The sequence below is a fragment of the Molossus molossus genome, unplaced genomic scaffold (genome assembly GCF_014108415.1).
Source record: "Molossus molossus isolate mMolMol1 unplaced genomic scaffold, mMolMol1.p scaffold_m16_p_11, whole genome shotgun sequence".
Lineage (NCBI taxonomy): Eukaryota > Metazoa > Chordata > Mammalia > Chiroptera > Molossidae > Molossus > Molossus molossus.
This window is the reverse complement of record NW_023425346.1, coordinates 68,657,981-68,680,466: the sequence shown is the minus strand read 5'-3', so window position 1 is coordinate 68,680,466 and position 22,486 is coordinate 68,657,981. Positions and strand designations below refer to the sequence as shown.

General features: G+C 40.7%; 1 protein-coding gene across 1 annotated transcript in view; it reads right to left on the bottom strand.

Annotated features, from left to right (window-relative positions):
- CERKL (ceramide kinase like) overlaps nucleotides 1-22,486 on the bottom strand; it is a 105,038-nt gene that overhangs the window by 15,465 nt on the left and 67,087 nt on the right. The window contains exons 3-5 of the mRNA XM_036253669.1: nucleotides 14,142-14,273; nucleotides 6,899-6,962; nucleotides 1,574-1,716 (exon numbers count right to left, since the gene is read on the bottom strand). Coding sequence (XP_036109562.1) covers nucleotides 1,574-1,716; nucleotides 6,899-6,962; nucleotides 14,142-14,273 — 339 coding nt within the window. The remainder of the gene's footprint in view (nucleotides 1-1,573; nucleotides 1,717-6,898; nucleotides 6,963-14,141; nucleotides 14,274-22,486) is intronic.

The window sequence follows — 22,486 nt, the reverse complement described above, 5'->3', positions numbered from 1 at the left end:
TGGCTAACTATTCCCTCTATGTCAAATGCATACCTGCGGGACACCCATCTTTCCACTTTTGATGCTGGGGAGTCAACTAGTGACCTCCCTCATGAGTGAAAGTACTAATGAAGAAAAACGGTGACCTGAGCATATCCATTTTGCGAGGAGAGAAATGCTGAAAAAGTTCCACTGTTATTGACAGAGAGCTACTAAATTGCCACAAAAAGGTCCAAGTGCCTGGCCCCACATGCATCTTTGTTTTCTTTCTGAGTGAGGTTATTTCGTTCTCTACTTAAAAACCACCACTGGTTTTTCTCTATACATTTTACAATTATCAGGGTATAGCCAAATATCCTTGTAAATTCCTGTTTGTATGACAGACTTTATACTATAAACGGACATTTGTGTTTCTTTTGTTCTTTGTCAATTAACGCTAATTATATTGAAATCGATACTAAAGGAATATGATTATCAAATGGCTAGAACACTAATTTTTTTCAACCATGTGTATTATTCTGCTTTCATAGGAAAGAATAATTGTTTCTGCTTTTCCTTAGAGATAATGTGTGATTCTTTAAAATGAAAAGAAATAATCACTTCCCTTCACTACTATTTGTTTAAATAATAATTATGAAAGAGTGACTCCTATAACATCATAAACTCACAAAAGGAGTTTTCCTCTCTTCTGGACCCCCGTGTTCTCCTGCTCCCTTCCCCTGATCCTGAATCTTTGAGAACAGGCCCCCAGAACTTGCTCTGAACCTCCCACTGCTTCGTAATCAAACACCAATCAGACACCTTCCTGTGGCAGGAGACGCCAAGTTTGTGCCTATTATGATACCATTATCACCCAACAAATGGTCCACTTTCCATTCCTCAGCACTCCTAGTTTTTGCCTTGATATTTGTTACTTTTGCAGGCAATAAATCAACTCATTCTCATTTTTTTCAGGCCAGATCCTATCCAACCCATTTTTAGGCCTAATTCAAGTGTTAACTTACTCTATAACATCACCTTTATATTCGTTCACTTAATAAACATAATTATTGAGTGTTTACTGTGTCACATCGGATTCTATTCTAGTTGCTGGAGATACAGCAGTCAGAATAAATCATTTTGGTGTTTTCAAGGTTATCTGTTTATACTTTGATTATGGGGATGAACACATTTTACCTTCCATGAAATTATGAGCAGTTTGACTGGAGGGACCCTGTTTTGAAATTTCATTATCTGTGTCTATGTGATCATTGGACCTTCATATGGAAAGGAAGAATAATAATAACCCCATCTATTGATTGATTCACTATGTATTAAACTCTCCGCATATACCAACTAATTCAATACTACAATAACCATGTCATGAAGTGAATATTATGTGGGTTATCTCCCTTTTATGGATTAGAAAAATGAGGCTCAAAAATATTAAATAACTTATCTAAGTCTCTCATTTGCTAGTGGAGATACCAAGCTTGGGTCTTTCAGACTCAAAGTCTAAGCATTTAACTCTATGTTACATTGTCTAGGCTGGGAAATAAACAGGGAAAGATAGAAAGAGAGGCTCCATTTGGCCACTGCCTGGCCACGCCCTTGCCTGCGGGTATTACGCCCAGTGGAAGCTGTGCCCGGACCGGGGCCAGGACGCTGGGGGTTTCCATCCCGGCGTTCCTCTGGGCTCTGAGGAGCAAGGCATGGGCCACTTCACTAGCAGAACCATCTCCCCCAACACAGACGACACTAGGAAACAAGGAAGGAAATAAAACAATGCCAAACTTTAAAACAATCGATAATGACTCATGAGATCTAGACTTCAAAATATTAATCTTATATATTCTGTGTGCATGATTACTACACACCTTCAAACATTTTAGTATGCGTCAGTGGATTGGAAGACACTAGCACTGGTAAGCTGTACTTCGTGAGTGTAATACCTACATGATACCCACAGACAGAATATTTTTAAGTGGCAAAGAGGTGTTGAAGATGTGAATTCACACCTGACCTGCGTTTTGCTCTGTTAATATGCAAAAACATATCATTCTCATTTTGTTTGTTAATAATAGTGATGGGCAATTCATTTCACTAATGCAAACCAAGGTCATAAAATCCTAATTTTCAATATAGCTCTGAAAAGACAGCAATGAAAGTCATGTGAAATATGAGGCTTTAATTTAAGGAACTGCTCATTATCATTAGTATGTGGATGTAGTAATTGCAAACCTGAACTGGTTTTCATCTCCTGGACATTACTGCTAAATGGTACTTCTAAAATTAGTGTTACTACCCTTGGACCCTAGTCAGTACTGCTAATCTTTCTAAAGACTTCATGATAAGTAGACTATGGGGGCGTAGAGAGGGGACTCCGTGAAAGTAATATGTAAGATATCAGACATTTGTTTCCTAACCATTTATATTTAAAAGATTCAAGATCATCTCAAGTAGCAAAATCACCTCAGTCTTCACAAAAGGAAGATTTTGGTATTGAAAGCAGGTGTCACAACGCGAGGTCAGCAAGGACTGAGCAAGAGTGGAAGCGTGTGTTCAGTCTCAAGGAGAAGGGCTTCTCAGCCCCTCACATCACGTGGGAGGCAGGACCACATCCTCTGTCTTTTTCTAGAGGAGCCACAGAATCTGATTTAGGGTTGCATCCTAATTGGTAAATGCTAGCATTCTATCTCTTTAAAAAGTGTATGTGCCCAACACAACAGCCTGCAGGCCATAATCAGCAGGGTCATAACCCGTGTTCCCTAAGCTCCAGAGGTTGGTGAATCCAGAGGCTGAGGGGACTTTCCATAGACTCTGTCCACCTTGCTCTCAGCCTGGCAGGCCCTGCACCCAGCTGATGTTCAGCTCTGTGGCTGCACGTGGCCTGAGCGATCCAGGTCCATTCTAGTTAGAAGAGGCGCTAAGATATGCAATACGACCCAGGATGTTTTTGGCTCAGGGTATTATTTTATTTCTGAGCTAATTCCACGGGTTCACATTGAGGCCCACTGATTCAGAAAACAGTGATTATATCTATTGGGGGTCATTTGTATGTCAGTTGAGGTCTTTTCTATGAAATCCTCAGAATTCTGTAAAGTAGACATAAGCCTCATCCTTATACATGGGGAAAGCCAAGGTTTGATTTGAATTTTATCATTATGATTTTAAAAATCTCTATGAGCAAATTTCCAAATATTTGATAAACTTAATTACAAGTTCCAGATCCATGCCTGTCTACCTGCTGAGGTGTGTGTGACCCAAAAGCAGCACGTAAAGTCATCCAACCAAGCATCTAGCTACGTACCAAAGACCTCGACTCTTCCATACAGCATGGTAACGTCGGACCCCTGGCAGCCTGTATCCACTTACAGCGTCGTTTACACGTTAATGCATGGCCTTTCTAGGAACACACTCTGCTACAAAAACCTTACATATGTTATCATGCTGTGTAAAGTATTTTCAAACTATAACCAATGATGATAATTACAACAATAAAGTACCACTTAGTGAATAATTACTATGCACTGGGCACTGTTCTCAGCACTTGCCATGTATTAACTCATCTAACTTGAACAATAACTGCACACAGCAGATACGCTTTTACACTCAATTTATAGATTAGGAAAATAAGGCACCAAAAGATTAAGTAACATTTCCAAGGTCACACTATAGTGAGTGATAGAATGAGGATTTGAAACAAGACAGTTTGGCCTTAGAAACTGCACTTTTAGTCGAGATATTATTTTCCTTCCCTATACTATATAAAACTTAATGAGTATAGCCTTATGAGAGTTTTATTATTTTGAAACTCAGTTTACCAGTATAACAAATATGGAATTAAATGAGTTAGGAAGGTATGTATCTATTTATGTTGACCACTATTAGATCATTAAGATTATCTCTAGATGTAATTACTCAACCTAGGAAATATACTTAATGCAAACACATCACAAGTCTGGACACTAAAAGAAAAGGGGGGAAAATCAACCTTTTATAACAAGCTAACTTAACCACACTTATGAGTTACCCTATAAACCTTAGCATAACTAATATTTTGCATGTGGTTTATGTTATGTTTTTAGAATAAGTCAATTTCTTCTTGCCATGGTCCCAAGTAGAATGATTCTATCTAGAAATGTACAACTGAGAGCTAATATCTTATTTCTCTTTATAAAAGTAAAATGAAAAAAAAAATTTAATGGATGTTTGTGTATTTATCTACCAACCAATATCATCTTTGAAATGTTTAATACATTATTGGATTTTTATTTAATTTTTGTTTGTTTGCTTGTTTGGAAAAGAGATGCTTTTCTCTAACCTTAATTATACAGATATCATGGTCAATGTGATAAAATGTCAGTATCAGCAAAACAGTGCCTAAATTATTGTGGGTCTAATTGATAGTGAAATTAACAGAAGAAAAATGTATAATAAATTCAAATAGAAAACACTGTGAAACAAAATTGGAAAATATTAGTATATTTATAATAACCTACAAGTAACTGATTAGCTTAACTGTTACTGCTTCAAGTCTTTTCTTTGCCTTTACAAAACTTCCTATTGGTGCCCAGTATAAACACAGGCCAATATAGAAACTGACACTCCTAAAATTCTAGCAACAGGATCTGAGTGTTTGCTAGAACACAATGGAGTTGCACACCAGCTGTCATGAGCACTAACACACTGTTCCTGTTGGCTTCAGAAATATGTCACAATGTGTCTTAATGGAACATATGGAACTCATTAATCTTAGCGAATAACATTTCTTAAACAGTACTTACCAAATCATCTTTGCTTTACTAAATTATGTAGAATTCTATTACATAGAATCCTTCTTGGATCTTAACACGTCTGTCTGTCTGTCTGTCTGTCTGTGTCTAAAATCCTTTAGGTGATTTCCTAATCTCTCCCCATCAACAGCTCCTCTCGAGTCAGGCAGAGGTGCTCCAAGCTCATTCTTGAAGGAAGGACAGCCCCTCTCTCATCAAAATTCCATAGAATATTGAGGTTACCTTACCCCACCCTTGATTCTTTGGTATATATTCTTCAAAAAGTGCTCCTACATAGCCCCTCTTTGAACAGGTTCGGGAACAGGGAACTCAGGAATGTAGGGCATTCCCCTTTCAAACAGTTCCACTCAGAAAGGCCTCCTTTTGAAGAGCCTGGAGAACTGTGTCCATTGTTCTCCGCATACACCTCTCTCTGTGATTCTAAGGAGAGGAATAAAAATGACCGTTTTATGAAGGTCCCAACCACCGTCTCAGTTTCTCCTGGAAAAATTGAGCCGCAGGAAATAAATGAACTATTTAAAGCATCTTAGAAAATAGATAACTTTCGATAGAAAATTTAAATGATAATAAATCCTAAATAAATCAGCAGTCTACAGTTTAGAAACACTTAATTACTAGAACTCAATTCATATAATGGTTAGGCCAAACTATTTGATTTAAAAAATATATGAGTATTAACTAAAGGATCTCTCTATATATATTTTAGTGCCACACTGCAAAATAACAACAATAATTAAGTAGGTTCAGGTAAAGAGGAAAATACTACCTTACGGCACTTGAGCAATATAATAGTCTTTCATCATTCTGCAAAATTCTTCTTGATCCTTGCAAAGTATAATTACCAGTGGAACTTAATTATAGATACTACATTTAGCGGAACACTTCATAATGTTGAAGGTCAAGACCAGGTCTAATACTTACGATATCTGTTATTATTCATGTAAGCATGAAGCAAGAGCTTATTTGAAATGCAGCCACACTTACATACTCACAAGCTATGTTTCAGGACAATGCTGCATATTAAGGTAAGTAATGGTGGGCATGGTTCCCCCAATTACTTTTCTTAAATTGTGTACTTGCGAGATAATGTCCTAAATGCACCTATTAATTAACCTGTCTAGCTCTAAGTATGAATCTCCTGCCCCATAGTCCTCATCCTCAATGTTTATATAATATTGCTATATAGAGTTACTCCTACTAAATTACTTTTTGAAAAATCATTTTATTTATCAAACTTTCTTCATCCTCTGTTATTTTTTTCTCACCAAAAATTATTAAGCACTTTGAAAAGCAACCCTTCCAAGGTCCCATTTTGATCAGACCACATTGCTCCCGTAAACCTTCTAATAGCTCTGCGGGAAGAGTGCAGACTTTCACTCTGGTTGAAAACCCCAACTGCCCTTCCAGATATGATGAGTCTCTTGTTGTCTCCCTTGCACGTTACTGTGCCATCATCCACACACTTGCCACCTTTAAAAACTCTGAAATATCCATGCTTGCAAAAATAATAGTCCCTAACAGAATGTTTTTGTCTTCAACAATCCAGCACTTCAGCAAGTTAATTCACCTGCTTTTAAGTGGCAACTAAAGTATGTCACTTGCCTTGTTTCTAATGTTTGCATCTCAGTGAACAATTTCTACACCCTCCAGAAGTATATGGCGAACAACAGTTTCCAATATCTATGGTGAATGACATACTTATTGGGTAGCCACAACATTATAAAAGATAATTGAAAGTAACATCTGTTTATATAAAATATGTACCCTCAGTCAATCATGGTCAAATAACTAGTGGGTTGCTACTAATACTTAAACATTTATAAGAGAGGCTCACAGTACCGTTATGCCATATGACTAATGTAGTATCTTCCATCAGTGCTGTTCTAGAAACTCGCATGTTCAAGGCCAACAATTCAGGACTACAGACGCAAATGTCTGCGTGTTAGGTACGTATAGGACGGTACACTGGGATTTCTAGGACTTGCCATTAGATTTCTCCTTTTGCTTTCTATGCCCGACCTTGAGAGGTGGGTGACTATACCATATTATTATGATTACCATTAATTTCCATTACATAGACATGAAAGAAATAGAGCCCAATTACATACATCACATGTAGTTAAATATTTAATAATATAACCTACCCATCAAAGCCCTGCAGTTCGCATTCCTTCAGCAGTGACAGAGCATGCCCTTCATATTCTGTGACTGTTAAAAATAAACAAACAACAAACACAAAAAGTGAGAGTTTTGAGCAATGGTGTATACTTTTTAACTCGTTCTGGCAAAATAATTTAATAAACATATGGTCAGGTCATAAAACAACATTTATTCTCAAATATTAATATTTTAATCATGGGAAAGAGGATTAAGTGTTATTTGCCTGATGTGTTTTATAGCTTCTTGTAAAAGAGAGTCATGTATTTGTTTCAACTACATCAGTCATTTGGGGATATCCCACACAGAGCAGTTGGATCATTTATCTTGGTGCCTGTCTATTTAGTGCTCCCTAAATAAGACCCAGTTCTTTTACATCAGAAGCCGAAGAGCAAGAGTATTTTGAAAATAAGGCATATTGGCTGGCATCAAGCCGTCAATGTTAAATCGCTTTGGCAACCTTACATGAATAAATTAGTTGAAAGGTTAGAGTAAGATTTACATGCTGGAAGAATGTGTATCTGGAACTGCTAGACTACAAGGAGGAGGAGTTGGATGTGAAAATAGGAAGCAAAGCCAACACCAATGATAACATATCCAACGGCGAGGAGGGTGGCACAGGCCCACCAGAGTTGGGTCCTCGAGGAAATGAATCTGTCACTCCCTGTCGCGGCTGCTCCAGTTATGATGCCCCATGCAGCACTGTAAATGCCAGTGAGAATAGGGTAAACTGGCACACTGCAGATGGCACCGAGCATCCCAGCCACGTTTAGCATTTTCTAGGGCAGCTCTGCCAGAAGAGACAGCCCAGCTGTATCCACCCATCAAAGATTTCTGCTGACTGACATGACATCGCAGGTGGATTTCTGTGTAAGAATGTGCATTATTATATGCAAGATTACATTAATCTTTCATGCCTGTCTGTCCCTGGTGCCGGCATGGTTCAAGCTTTTCCTGCAATGTTTTTAGATATTGTTCAAAAGTATTAGTCTTGGTGTCTAAGAGAATCATTCTGTATCCAGCAGTGTTACATTGTAATTCTCCCATAGCTTATTCAAACGCCGTTATATTTACATGAATAAAACCTCTCTAGGTTAAATTCTAATCAGAAGAAGCTACAAGGTTGGAAGTTGAAGTTATCATAAATGACTTTGTGTTGTTCATTTATTCATAACCTCAGTAAGTAGTTGCAATCTTAAATGCAAAATAATAAAAATATCTACATACACACATTAAAAATAATTAGGAATACTATGAAGAAACATTCTTGTTGGGAATCAGTTTATCAAGTCTTGCTTTTATACAAAAGCTTAAAAGGAAAAGCTTTTCAAACCCAGTACAAACTTAGCTTTAAAATTATGTCATGGCTAAATGCTATTTTTAATTAAGTAAAATTTGAAATAATAGTTTATTTTTTCCTTGTATCTTGCTGGTGCAATTTGACGATACACTAATGCAAATTATCCAAGAAGAGTGATTTGTAAGTGACACTATATATAAGTTAAATAAAATCACTGAGCTGAAATAAAGAGATGGAAAAGATGAAGCAAATCTGACCTCAATATATTAGGACAAAATGAATAAAATCCTTGGCCTCAGAGTTTACTTTACTGGAGACAGGCAATTTATACTAATTTTTAAAAATAAGTGTACAACATAAGGTAATATAAATTAGTAATAAGTAATTATAAAGAAAAATAATGTAGGAAAAATGACGTAATCTGGACTACGATTTAGATACAGTAGAAGGACTCAAAATATGTATTTAGAAGAGATATTATGAGCTCTGGAATCAGAAAAGGCCGGATTCTAACCATGCCACTCAATGAACATCAAAGCGGACCACTGAAATGCAGTTTCCAAAGGTTACCAGCTCCTTCCTGCGTGTGTCCTTTTCCCATGAGTCTGATACCTGATACCCCTTCTATATAGGAAACTTGGAGTTTCTATTATTTCCACGTCTTCAAACATAGTTCTCATTGCTGGGATCCCCCACCCTAACCTTCAGTTTAAATATTACTTCCCCAGGAAGACTAACAGGAAGAGAGTAATATCTTGAGGTTGATACTGAATGTGGATGAGAAAATGGGCTGAAGTAAAATCAGATGATTTCATTTGGACTTAAGGAAACATTGTTGAGTCTGGTGATAAATGTTACAATTGGATTAAATGCTGAGATGTCCTTTTCTTTCCTGTCTTATAGGTTCTTCAAACTCAGTGAGAAATCCAACACTTCCACCTTTAAATATATCTCTTCTCAAACATATTGGTCTGTTTGTGTTCCATAATCCACTCTCCATTTCCCAAGACAGGAAAATGACTTCTTCCTAGATTAACCCTCTCCTTCACTGTCCACAAGCACTCCATGGCCAAGGTCAGTGGTCCCTGTTGTTAATCATGCGGCAGCACCCTGACATTCCTACAGCCCGCGCCCTGGATGGAGTCGCCCCCATCTGAATGTGTACACCAGCCTCTTCTCTCATCTCTCCACCCTTCACCACACTCCAGCCACAATGACGCTTCTCAAACGCATTTAGTCATATGGCTTCTCCACATAAACCCCATTCGTGATTCCTCCCTGTCCCCAGGGGTGAAGTTCCAGCTTCCTAACTGACATCTGTTTATAAGACATGGGATGGGCCATTTACATCCACAATTATTTAAGGGATGATAAAAAGAACCTTTCACCTAGAATTTTCTTTCACCAGCTGGCTAAAATGCAAGAATATTTACTCTCCAGAATTTCGATAAGAAGCAGGTAACATTGGACAGGAGTCATGCCTCAGCCTGCTAACATCTTTGGTGACTCTGTGTTTTCAAATTACCTGGCTTTCTACAGGGCAGCCTAAGGAATGACAAGAGGGATGTCCAAGGAAGGCAAGGCTTCAGTTAGAGATACAAAGAGCCAGAGAGAAAAAGTTCAAAGAGGAGAGTTGGTAAAAGTTAGATGCAGAAAAAAGAAGGAAGTGACAAAGAACTTCACTTTCTTGACAATTCTGCCCGGGGCCAGCCAGGAAGTAAGACTGATCTGGCGACTGGGCACTCCCAGGAGCCCTGAGCTGGCAAAGGTCAGGGCTGCACTCACAGGGGTGTCTTTGCCCATAATGCTGATCATGAGCATGGCAAGGTTTCGTAGTCCTCTGTTAATACAAAGATTGAAGGACGTGGAATCGCACGTCATGAACAAGCAAGATCAAGGATAGTTATTATATCGGTTTTCAAATATCTGAATGACTCTTACACAAAAGATGGCACAGATGTGTGCCATTTATTATGTGTTACCACAAAAGTTAACATTAACTCTAGGAAATAAAAATTACAAGGAGGCAAATGTCAGCTCACAAATTCTCCGTGGTCTGCAGTTGATGTCTTATACAAAGGCATCTGGCCAAAGGGGCAGGTGTGTTTGCAATCCAGCCAGGACACCTACCAACCTGCCAGGTGACCTTGAGCTGAACCAGCCCAGCAGTATACTTTTTTGTAAATCAGCACAAAGGAGGTGTCCTTTTTTAATCTGCACAAAAACACAGTGACCCTGAGTTCAAGATAAGACTGTCCATCGGTATCGTCCATCAGTGGCATATACTGACTCAATCAGAACATGCCCAAGCCAAGGCTGGGTGCTCACCCATGAGGAATGCCACACTCTACCACTTGGGGGAAATTGAACTAGATGGCCTCTAAACTCTTTCCAGCTGGATTTCTCTGCTGCCTTGATTTTTTCACTTTATTATTCTCAGAATTATCCCATGAATCTAGGATCTCTCAAAATTCCTCTCCCTTTAATGGTCTAATTCCTAAAGTCTTCCCTGTTTGGGCAGAAAGAGAAAGAAATGATATCATTCGCCTGCATGGGCTTGCCACTCATGCTTTTTCTTGACTCATGTACCAAGTTATTAGAAAAAATAATCCAGTTATTTCCACTTTCTTCCAGGAGTGTTTCTGAACCATTATGAAGTAAGACACTGCATTGGTGATAGGGGGGTGCAACTTTAGCTCATCCATCTCTGGAGATGGCTGATGTGTTTCCAGAAGTGATTAGGGTTGCAGCACCAGCAAAATGAAAGGAGGAAGTATACTTTTACTAATGTGATGAGATGTTTAAAAGAAAATTATAGGAAAAATTAGTTTATAATGAATATATCCAGTTATAATTTTTCAAATCCTGCCTCATTTATATAGCACCATCTTTTAATGACTTAATCCTATGTAGAATTTATTATGTAATTCAAATTCCATTTGCACTCAGCAATGTACATAAGATACATTGAAACAATCACCACACTGGACATGCAGAAAATATAAATTCTTTCTGCACTCCTCTTTAAGATAATTTTTCTTTCAAATAAAGAGCAAATTTAATCTTACTATTACATAATTTTATGAAGCTGAAATACATAGCATTATGGCAATTCTATAGCACTTTATAATACAAAAGGTAGCTTCAGGTGCATTGCTTTATTCAAACAACAAAACTATGCCATGAGACTAGGCAGGAGGATTCTAAAACTTTTCAAGTATCCATATGGTTATCCAGTCCTTCACACAAAACAGGAAACACTTTTTATATAAATATTTAGCCAATATACAAACTGAAATGGTTCTTTAAGTACAAGATGCAATTTCATTATTTTGCCTGTAGGAGGAGTGTTAGGCAACTAATAATTAGCCATTTTGCACAAATACGTAAATTCTAAATTTGCCTTCTGTAATATTCTAATTTTATTTTATGTCAAACTAAACATATACTCAATAACATTTACAAATTTAGAAAACAAGCCCTAGAACATAATCTTTTTCTCTCCCATACAGTTGTTTTAAGACGGAAACCACATTCCTATCCTCACCTCTGTCTGAGGTCAGGCCTCTGGACCAGTTTCCATTCCTCCTATGTCTTTCTCTTTCTACTCTCTATTCTGCTAGCAGAATCATTTTGCTAAACCAAACTATAACACTCTGATAAAAAAAATTTATATCAACTCCGGATGAATGCCTGACAAGTAAACCCCTAAATGTAGCATAAAGATCCATCCACAATCTGGACTCAAACTTCCGGTCACGTACACTGTGGGGGCCTCTCCAGAAGCCCATTTGCCCTTTTCTCCCTCGTCAAACCCAGTTTCAGTTCAGCTATTCTCAGCCTACAGGAAAGCCCCCCAGCCCCGTCAGCTGTGGGAAGGTTATGGAAAGCTGAGAGTGATCACCCCAGGTTGGGCACACACACTACATTGGGACAGTCGAACTAAACGGAAGAAAGCTGAATCCTTGTTCCAGCATGCTGGATTTCTCGCATCCTCCCGCCCCACTCGATTTGAACAAAGAAAAATCCAACCCACTGGCAACCGTTTTATGATGATGGAAAAGATCAGACTTAAGATGAAAAAACTGAAAGGCAGAGCAAAAGAACTCCTCAGATATTGTGGGTACAACACACACACGCACACACACCCCTGTACATGCCCGCTAGCTTGCCTTCCTGCCCTCGTATTTCTCCTGCTGCATATGCACAGAAAACCATCCTTTGCCTTCTGCGACACTCCAAAACTTCCCAGTTCAAATCCTTGGAGTCTCCAGATCAAAATTAATATCACCCTTTGAGACACCATAGTTCTTTTATGTTATCCCAATTATGTTTATTTCAAATATCTATCTGAGTCCCCGGTGAACTCCAGGTCACTCCAGAACAGGTAGCATCGCTTGTTCATCTTCCGTTCTGCATAGTGTTTAACACAAATCGTCAAGAGCTTCTTGAACTGAATGATATATCGTAATATCCATATAAAACTACTCTGGATAGTATATCAAAATAATATGAAACAAAATAATTAGTTATTGAATTTGCCAAAAGTTTATTACACTTCTGTCGCATCGTAATAGGAATTTCAAACTTTTCCTTCTGCCAGTCTTTGCACATCTGCAGTGGGAAGGAATGACAGATCAGAATTTTTTGTTTTTCTTATAAATCACTTAAGTAAGCCAAAAGACACAAAGATGAAAGGTTAACTCCTACACTACAATTTCACTTATTTGCTTATTTTGAGATTTTAGCAAACAGTACATTTATAAATACTTTTTAACTTTGTTTTTATTGTCGACACTGTTACAGATGCCCCCCCACCCCTTGCCCACCTCCAGCAGCCCACTCCCGCTTCCGTCTGGCCATCACCTTTCTGTTGTCAGTGTCCATGGGTTATGCATATATGTTCTTTGGCTACAATTTTACTTTAATTCAGAAATTTCTCTTGTGTTTTCTAGGGTAGTTTCTCTGGAATGTCCATTCTTTGTAGATGCCTTATCGGATGGCTGACCCTTCAAAATGATTGCCTTTTCTTTCTTGTTTTCCTATTATTTTTTAGAAACTTCCTTCTACCCCCATTCATCAAGTCATGAGGTGTGGGTTTCACTAAGCTCAGTACTCTGGCCTGGCCTTCTGAGCAGGCTCATCCCTCAGTACTCTTCATAGATTCACATTTGCTATAAATTCACACTGGGTGTTAGTAAAGCTACACCCAGAAATAAAACCAGAAAAATTGAGGGATGATTATCAATAGCACCAACCCTCTTTCTCAGTCCACCTCCCTGTGGAAAAAAAGAATCTGGTCTCAAGAAAATAAAAGAATTTGGTCACCAAATTCAAAACTTTGAAAAGAATTTTACTAATTTCCTTTCTCTTCACTTCAGAACTAGCAAAGCTCTCTTTTCCTGGACACCAACCTAAGCCCCTTTCCCCTTTTAGACAACAGATTAAACGTCTGGCTTCTCCAAATCCATCTACACCAGCAATTCAGTGCTTGGTTTTGACCTGACCAGCAGGGGTCAGAGTCAGAACAAAAACCAACTAACGAAGGTTCCAAAGACACCCAACGTTAAAGTGAGCAAAAACCAATCACTTGCCAACTGCAGGAACGATGTGTACCCAGCAAACGTGTCAACAAAGGTATCAAAAGTATGGAGCTCCTTTTCAATGATACCTAATAATTTTTAAAGTCTGGAAAAACATTCTAAGGAGAAAATACTCATGTTCTAATAAAAATATCATGAAAAAGAAAAAAATAATAATTAAGTTTATAACCCTGAAGCTGGCTCTGCAGTAGAGGTTGTGGAAACACTTAAGCAGCTTTAGATGTTATGAGTAGCTGCCTACATTTGGGTTAAGAACAAATTCAGGTTATTTTGCTCCCTAGAGTGTAATTTTTTTAATGGCAAAATTATATTATGGAAATAACTTACTTGTTACATCAGTTTCAATTCCTGCAATCTTCAACAGTGGTTCAACTTTCTCGTAATAGACCTGGGTAGCTTCTTTTTTGTGGCTTTGGGGGTTAAGGAGTATTTTTAACGACTTCGGTCTGTTTGAAAAACCTAAGAGGCAAGCATAAAGGCAACGTTGTACAGTCTCGGTCAGCATTTTTTTATTCCCTTTAAAACCATATACTAAATCCAGTTAGAATGGTACATACCTATTTGAATAGTATTTGCTATTTTCATTTGAAATTCTTACAAGAGTTTTCCTAAATATGTCATTAGATTAAAACACTTCCATTTCCTGGCAGTGAAATCGGAATATCCCTCCTAACGTAAATCATGAGTTATAACAAAGCATTTAAATTATGAAGGAAGATGTAAATGAAAGAAACTTTGCGAAGATCAGGCAATGTGTTTATGTATTTATCAAATCATAAATGATATATCCAATGTTCCTTCAGCATTTGTTTCTGGGGAGAAGAGCAATGGACTGTAACAAATGGAAAAGCCTATTTCCTCTCCGTGGATAAATATGCTCAGAATGGAACGGGCATTCTGGTGACCTCAGCGCTACCCAGGGCTGACCTGTGGGGCGGAAGACAGCAAGCAGGGCCAGGTCGGGGCCTCAGCCAGAGCAATGCATGCTGGGAGCTAAAGTGGGTTTAGGTGGAAGTTCAAGCCTGAAAAGGGACCCGGGGAGAAAGGACTCTCCCCTGGGAACTGGGACAGCAGCCCCTCTCGGCGGGGATTTGATGATAGTGCTGCCTCACAGTTGGGGCTGAGATTTGATACTACAATTTTCTGGGCCTGCAAGATGTTTATCACTTAGAACCCAGTAGGAGCAGGTGCAAAGCAAATTTTCTGTTGTTAGGAAGGGACAGAGGAGCCCGAAGAAGGCTGCTGACCGTTGCACGGTGAGCTGCTCTCCCGGGGCCACAGAAGGCTGCTGACCGTTGCACGGTGAGCTGCTCTCCCGGGGCCACGAGTCAGGGTGAAAAAAGCAGTTACTACACTTCCCTTTCTAATAAAACCATTTCTAAAGCGAAGTGAAACATGTTCACTACGCCAAAGTCAGTTTTCTGTGTCTTAAGTAGAGACAATATTTCATTCCTCATCATATTGGATATAACTGAATCTTTCAACAGCACATGTTTTGAACTCAGGGAGAGTTAGGGATGAAGTGACAGGACCATGCTGCACTCCCCACATGCTCCATCATTCCCCCGGGGTCCCTGGTATGGTCAGAGGCCAGCCTCTGTTGGTCTCCTGTCACCCAGTCCTGAAACCTCAAAGCCATGTGCAATTTCTTCCTTCTTTTTCAATTCCTACATTCAAATGCGTGCCCGGTTCAGAGATGGTGACGACTTCCCTCCGTCCCTCTGCCCCAGCTGGCTGTCACCCTCTGGCTCAGTGCTCATCGCTGCAGGCAGAGCAAGGCAAACCCCTTAGGATGACGTTCAGAGCCCTCCCCCAACAAATTCCTACCATCTCTCCTTCTCTCACACACATTGAGAAACATTTACTGAGCCCCTGTGCTGAGTGCTGGGGAGAGGGGCAAAGCAATTAAGATGTGGTTCCGGCATTAAAGGAAGCAGCCGCATCTACAAATAGAAGCAGCGGGAGACAGAACAGCCGTGTTAGCAGCCCCACAGTGCTCTGGGAGGGTATGGGAGGAGGGCGGCTCATTCCTGGTAGGGACCTGGAGAAGGCTTCCTGGAGAAGGGGGTATTTGAGCAGGGTTTTTGGCTCATGCTGTTTTCACTACTTAAAATTCCCTCCTGCCTTACACCTCACCCTCACCCTTAGCAAGGGAGCAGAGGCAGGGCAACGGAAAAAATTCTAAGTGGTGCAACCAGCATGGAAAATGCACAAAGTTGAGTAAGTGCTGAGGTTCTTCTGTCCCATTTCAGCTTTGCCATCATGCTGTAGACATACACACAGAAGTCCAGGCGTCCCAGGCCCTCCTTTGTTCAGGTGGTTTTTCCTTTCTACTCCACCTTATCATCATTTCTGTAAAAACTCTACCACTTTTTCAAAGCTCGCTTCAAATACCAGTTTCTCCCTGCAGCCTGTCCCAGTCGCCAACAGAACTCACCTCTCTGGATTCTCACCCACTTTTCTCTGTTCTCTATTAAGTATTTTATAACATATATACCAAAACAAACAAACAAAAAAACCTCTGATGAAATGTTCACTATCTCATCTCAAAACTGCAACTGGCCAAACCTGGACAATACAAAATGGAATAAAGACACTAATGCACCTAAAAGTGGGATCACTGGGTCCAATGGAAGTTCAATTTTTAGTTTTTTTGGGTAACACCACAGTGTTTTTTCCATAGTGGCTGCACCAGTCTGCATTCCCACCAGCAGTGCACTAGAGTCCCCTTTTCTCCACACTCTCGCCAACACTTGTTGTTTGATGATTTGTTGATGGTGGCCATTCTGACAGGTGTGAGGTGATACCTCATTGTTGTTTTAATTTGCATCTCTCTGATGATTAGTGATGTTGAGCATTTCTTCATATGTCTCTTGGTCATTTGTATGTCCTGTTTGGAGCCCAAGTGTCCATCAGTAGATGAATGGATAAAAAAGCTGTGGTACATATACACAATGGAGTACTACACAGCTCTAAGAAAGAAAGATCTCTTATCCTATGAGACAACATGGAGGGACCTGGAAAGTATTATCCTAAGTGAAACAAGCCAAGTAGAAAAAGACAAATACTACATAATCTCACTTATTTGTGGAATATAATGAACATAACAGTCTGAGGAATAGGGTAGACCCAGAAACATGGAAGTAGGGTACAGACTGACATCCCTCAGAAGAGAGGGGGGGATAAACCACAGAACTTATATGCATGCACTCATAACCAATGGACATGGACAACAAAGCCGGGGATGGGCGGGGGGGGGGGGATGGGGAGGAGGGTGTCAATGGGGTAAAAAAGGAGAAACATCTGTAACAAAAATAAAATAAAATAAAAGACACTAATACAGCATAGTAAAGGGGAGGTGGGGAAACTCTATCTTATGGTATCATGACAACTGATACATACGGGAGAACTTATGGAGTGAGAAAAATCACTATTTTCAACCATCCTAATAACAATGAATTCAGGCAAGAATCAAGAATGGATGTTAAAACCATCAATGGCCATCAGTTGGGGAACAAAATATCTCCTTATTCCTAAACTCTGTTCCTCCTTATTGTTCTCATTACAAAGTGTGAAAATGTCCCTGTTTCTGGGAGACAGCACCTGAGTCACATGATCAAAGGTAACAACACCCCTAATGGTACAAACAATATGTACACCCCACGATTTGCAACACACAGCACTGAGGACACAGCACTTCAGGGACTTCTGCCCGGCGTGTGTGATGGGGACCGGACATGAGGGAACACTCAGACTGAGGAGTAGTCCTACAATACTGCCCTAAACTCTTTTTTTTTTTCAATGTCAAGGCCGTGAAAGACAAAGAAAGGCAGAGGACCTATTCCAGATGAAAGGAGGTGAAAGAGATGACCAGGAAATGCGATGTGTGATTCTGAATCAGGAGAAAAAGCTGCCCTGAAAGACAGACCTGCGTTCCTTGAGCCAGGAGGCCCAGGCACGTAAACTCGGGGCTCACTTCTACTGAACCCGTGACGGGCACGAGACACTTGTTCTGGACCCCAGAGGCCAAGTGTCAGACTAATATTGGGTTAAGTTTGCCATACCTGGTAGATTTATCAAAGGCCCCTGCTTCATTTCTTGGGTAGGGGCAGTCCCAGTTACGAAGGTATCTAGGTGCCAGATGACAGTCCCCAAATGTTACCATAAAAGCTGACTCGTGTTTCTCCCTCCAGCTACGTCTTGACCATGGGGGACAGAAGTGTGTGGAAGGGAGAAACGGTCGTGTGGGGCTCAAGACCATCAGCGCATTGTACTTGGAAGCTTGTAGCCTTTAAACATGTCTGTATAAAAGTGCCCACTATGTGCCCCATCCAACCTTTGTGAAGTAATCCCCCAAATAAGGCAGGAAAGGGGATAAAATTATTGTTCAAAGGTGTTCCAAAAATATTTAAACAAAATAATTTTATTCTTAAGGTTCAGTTAGCAATAGCAATACAAACTAAATTAGTAAGAATAATCCATTTCTTAGGTGTTCTGATAAATGGAGGTCTTTTAAACACAAACCAATAAAGCTAATTTCTCACCAGAGCCTGCCTTCATTTTCTCATGTCTCTTCCTTTTGGGTGCACTTAATATGATGATTAGGAAACTACCATCTAAGTGTATATAAATCGGGTAGTAATTTCATACCAATTTCTATGAATAAAACAGAATTTTTAAACATGTTCTTAATTAGATGGAATCAAGAGATATGATTTAAAAGTCTCCAAACTTCAGTCCTCCTATTCTCCCTCCTCTGCTCTGTTCAGGTCCTTGAACTCACTTTGCTCCCTCTACCACAGTGCCTTTGCACCTGTCCTCCCCGCTATCTGCCCACCTATACTTTCTGCCACCATACCTATTTTGCCCAATTAACCTCTCCTCTTTGTTCTGACTCAGCTTAGTCATTACTTCCTTGGGAAATCCCGCCATGGTCTCCTTGGCTTTGTGACTTTCATTGTGTTATTTCCTCCTATTGATTCTTACAGGTCCATACACATCCCAATCTTGATATATACAATGTTGTAATTTTATAACTATTCATTAGCTCTTCTCCCATATTGGCCTGGAAACTCTCTAGGGTTTTTCTCCAAATTCTCTCCCCTCAGTTGAAGGGCATTTGATAGACGATCAAATATTTGATTAGTGAATAAAAGGGTAATGTTACCCTTAGGCTATGGCATTCATTCATGATTCACAAAAAAACTGCAAGCCTATTACTTGCCAGGCAGGGTACTAGAAGCCGAAGCTCTACCAGTGAGTGAGAAAATCCTCTGCTCTCACCAACCTTCCATGCCAATAACGAGGTACAGAAATGGACAAGAGAACTCAGAGTATGTCGAGCAGTATTAAGTCCTAAGGATAAAAATGAAGCTCTGTAACAGAAAAGAAGGAAGGAAAAGGCAGAAGTGGCTTGCTGGCCACTTCTGGGTGATCAGTTTAACCAGCGCCTCGTGGGTGTTGACGACTGTGGCTTCTGTTCCGCATGAGGGGAGAAGCTCGGAGAACCTTGAGCTGTGCAGCAGCATAAGCTGGGGTGTTGGAGGATCACGTCATTCTGTTCCATGTGTGGGGAGTGGCGACAGTGAGGACAAACACTGAACAGTAAGAACAGATGAAATATTCCAGGTGGGAAATGACTGTGCTTGGACTGGAGTCCAGAGGAGGTTATTTTAAAAAGTTAGATTCTAGATCTATGTTGAAGGGAAAGCTGACAGGGCCTGTCACTTTTGGGATATGGTAGGTGAAAGAACAATCAAACGTGTGGCCGGAGGAAAGGAAAGCAGGGACGTGGGAGGGGCGGGGACTAGTGAACACATGGTCGAGTCAATCAACTGCGGTCTCAGTGACGCTGAAGGATTTTATGAGTTGGGAGAGTAACACAGGTGAGTTAGGAAGACAGAGGGCAGCAGCCACAATGGAGGGTAGGAGGCTTGAAACTGAGACCAAGAGAGTTATACTAATCATAATAACAAAATCTGATGGACCTCCATATTCATCAGAATTACCTCAGGGCTTCTTAAATACAGATTTCTGGGCCCCGGCCCCAGAGTTTTGGACTCAGTCGCCTGGGGTGGGGTCTAAGAGGTCACCTTTGTAACAAGTTCCCCGGGGATGCTGACGATCTTGGTCTGGGGACCACACTTTGAGAACCACTGATCAAGAAATATGATTATGGGAGGAGGTAGGTAAAGAGAAGCTCAGGCCAAGATCCTTGAAGAAGAGGAGGCCAAAGCTGAGAGAACCTCTACAGAATTCACAGACTTCTGACAGCAGTCGTGTGGGCGGAGTGAGGTGGGACAGGAACTCACGTCTTCAGAACTGGGAGGAGGACACAGTAGTGAGCACAGGAGCACGTCATGTAGTGGGCTGATGTGTCTGATGGATGGAGCTTCAATGCTGAGGGTTTTGAACAGAGTACTCTGAGAAAATGGTCCCCAAATAGCAGGGAGATGCAAGGAAGGCATGGAAACACTGACAGCACCCCTAGGACCAGCTGAATGAAACGTACAGCAAGGAAAACAGCCACCACTTGAGAGGACTGTCCCCTGACGAATAATTGTCTCTGTCCTAAGTCAACGTCAAAATAAAAACGATGAGGAGGGACATGTTGTAGTTTAAATACATTTGCTTCAACGGATGACCCTTGGTTGGACACATGGTTGGTATGAATCAGCTATAAAAGACTTTTTAGAAAACATGGGGAAATTTTCAATAAGGACCAGGTATTCGATTATAATAAGCAGTGGTTGTGCAAAATGATATTTGGTTATTTGTGAAAGGTCTATTTTTAAAGATACCTCCTAAACTATTTCTGGAAGAAATATGATGATGTCTACAATTACTTTGACAGAATAAGATGCTTGAATCAAATATGGAAAAATGTTAAGAACTATAGAATCTGCCCTGGCCGGTGTGGCTCAGCAGTTAGAGCGTCGGCCTGTGGTCCAGAGAGACTGGGGTTCGGTTCCTGCTAAGGTCATGTACCTCAGTTGCAGTTTGTCCCCAGACCTGGTTGGGTTGTGTGGGTGGCAGCCACTCGATGTGTCCCTTTCATGTCGATGTTTCTCTCTCTCTTCCTCTCTCTCCCTCCCACTCTATGTGAACAAAAAATGAAAAAATGTCCTTGGGTGAGGATAAAAAAAAAAAAAAGAACTATAGAATCTAGGTGGTAGAAATATAGGTGCCCATTGTAATGTTTTTTTATATTTTCTATGACATTTTTTCATAATATACTAAAAAATATCTTGGTGTCATCCTGGACTTTTTCTCTCCCTATAGCTCATATCCAGTAAGTCAATAAATCCAGTAAGTCTGCAAAACAAAGCCAAAGTCTGGCCTCTTCACACCACCTCACCTGCTTCTACCCTGATGTAAGTCACCATGTGTCACCTGGGTTAGGCCAACCTCCACCTACCTGGTCTCCTGCTGCAATCTTTCCTCCCACTGATACAGTCTTTTGCCTACTTGGCAGCCAGAATATCTATTTCAAAGGTAAGTTAGATCATGTTGCCCTTCTGCTCAAAATGCCCAAATGCACCCCTGCCCTTGTCTGCTGAATAAAAGTAAAAAACCTACAAAGCTTTCAGGACACTTCATGCTCTACTCCGGGCCACCTCTTGACCTGGTTTCCCGTAACTTTGCTCAAGTGACTCTGTACAGGACTTTCTTGCTCAGCCCTTTGCACTTGCTGTTCCCTCTGCTTGGAACACATTTTCCTTCGGTATCCATATGGCTCCCTTTCCCCATTGCTTTCCGCTCTCTTCTAAAACCTCACGGCCGATGCAGCCTTCCTTGACCACCTCTGTGCAACAGCAAATACTCTCATCCTAGTGCCTGGCAGTACCTATCATTTGACATAAAGAAATCTATACTATATTTTTTCATTTTTCTTTCTTATATACTAAATGTTTGTGAACCTCAAAATTTATGTTGACATCCTCAGCCCCAGTGTGAGGTATTAGGAGGTGGGGCCTTTGGGAGGTGATTAAGTGATGAGCATAGAGCTGTTATGAATGGGATTAGTGCTCTTATAAAACAGACCCCAGAGAGCTCTCCACCTCTCTTTCTGCCATCTGAAGACACAACAAGAAGAGGGCACTCACCAGAGCCGGACCTGGTACCCTGAGCTCAGACTTTCAGCCCTCGGGACTATGAGAAATAAATCTCTCTTATAAGCCACCCAGTCTCTGCACTTTGTTGCAGCAGCCCAGACAGACTGAGATACCCCACTACTGCTAGAATCGAGGCCCAGACAGACTGAGATGCCCCACTACCACTGGACTCGAATCCCAGACAGACTGAGATACCCCACTACCGCTGTAATTGAAGCCCAGACAGACTGAGATACCCCACTACCGCTGGAATCAAGGCCCAGACAGACTGAGATACCCCACTACTGCTGGAATCGAGGCCCAGACAGACTGAGATACCCCACTACTGCTGGAATCAAGGCCCAGACAGACTGAGATACCCCACTACCGCTGGAATCGAGGCCCAGACAGACTGAGATGCCCCACTGCCGCTGGACTCGAGGCCCAGACAGACTGAGATGCCCCACTGCCGCTGGACTCGAGGCCCAGACAGACTGAGATGCCCCACTACCGCTGGAATCTAAGCCCAGACAGACTGAGATACCCCACTACCACTGGAATCTAAGCTACTTGAGGTCA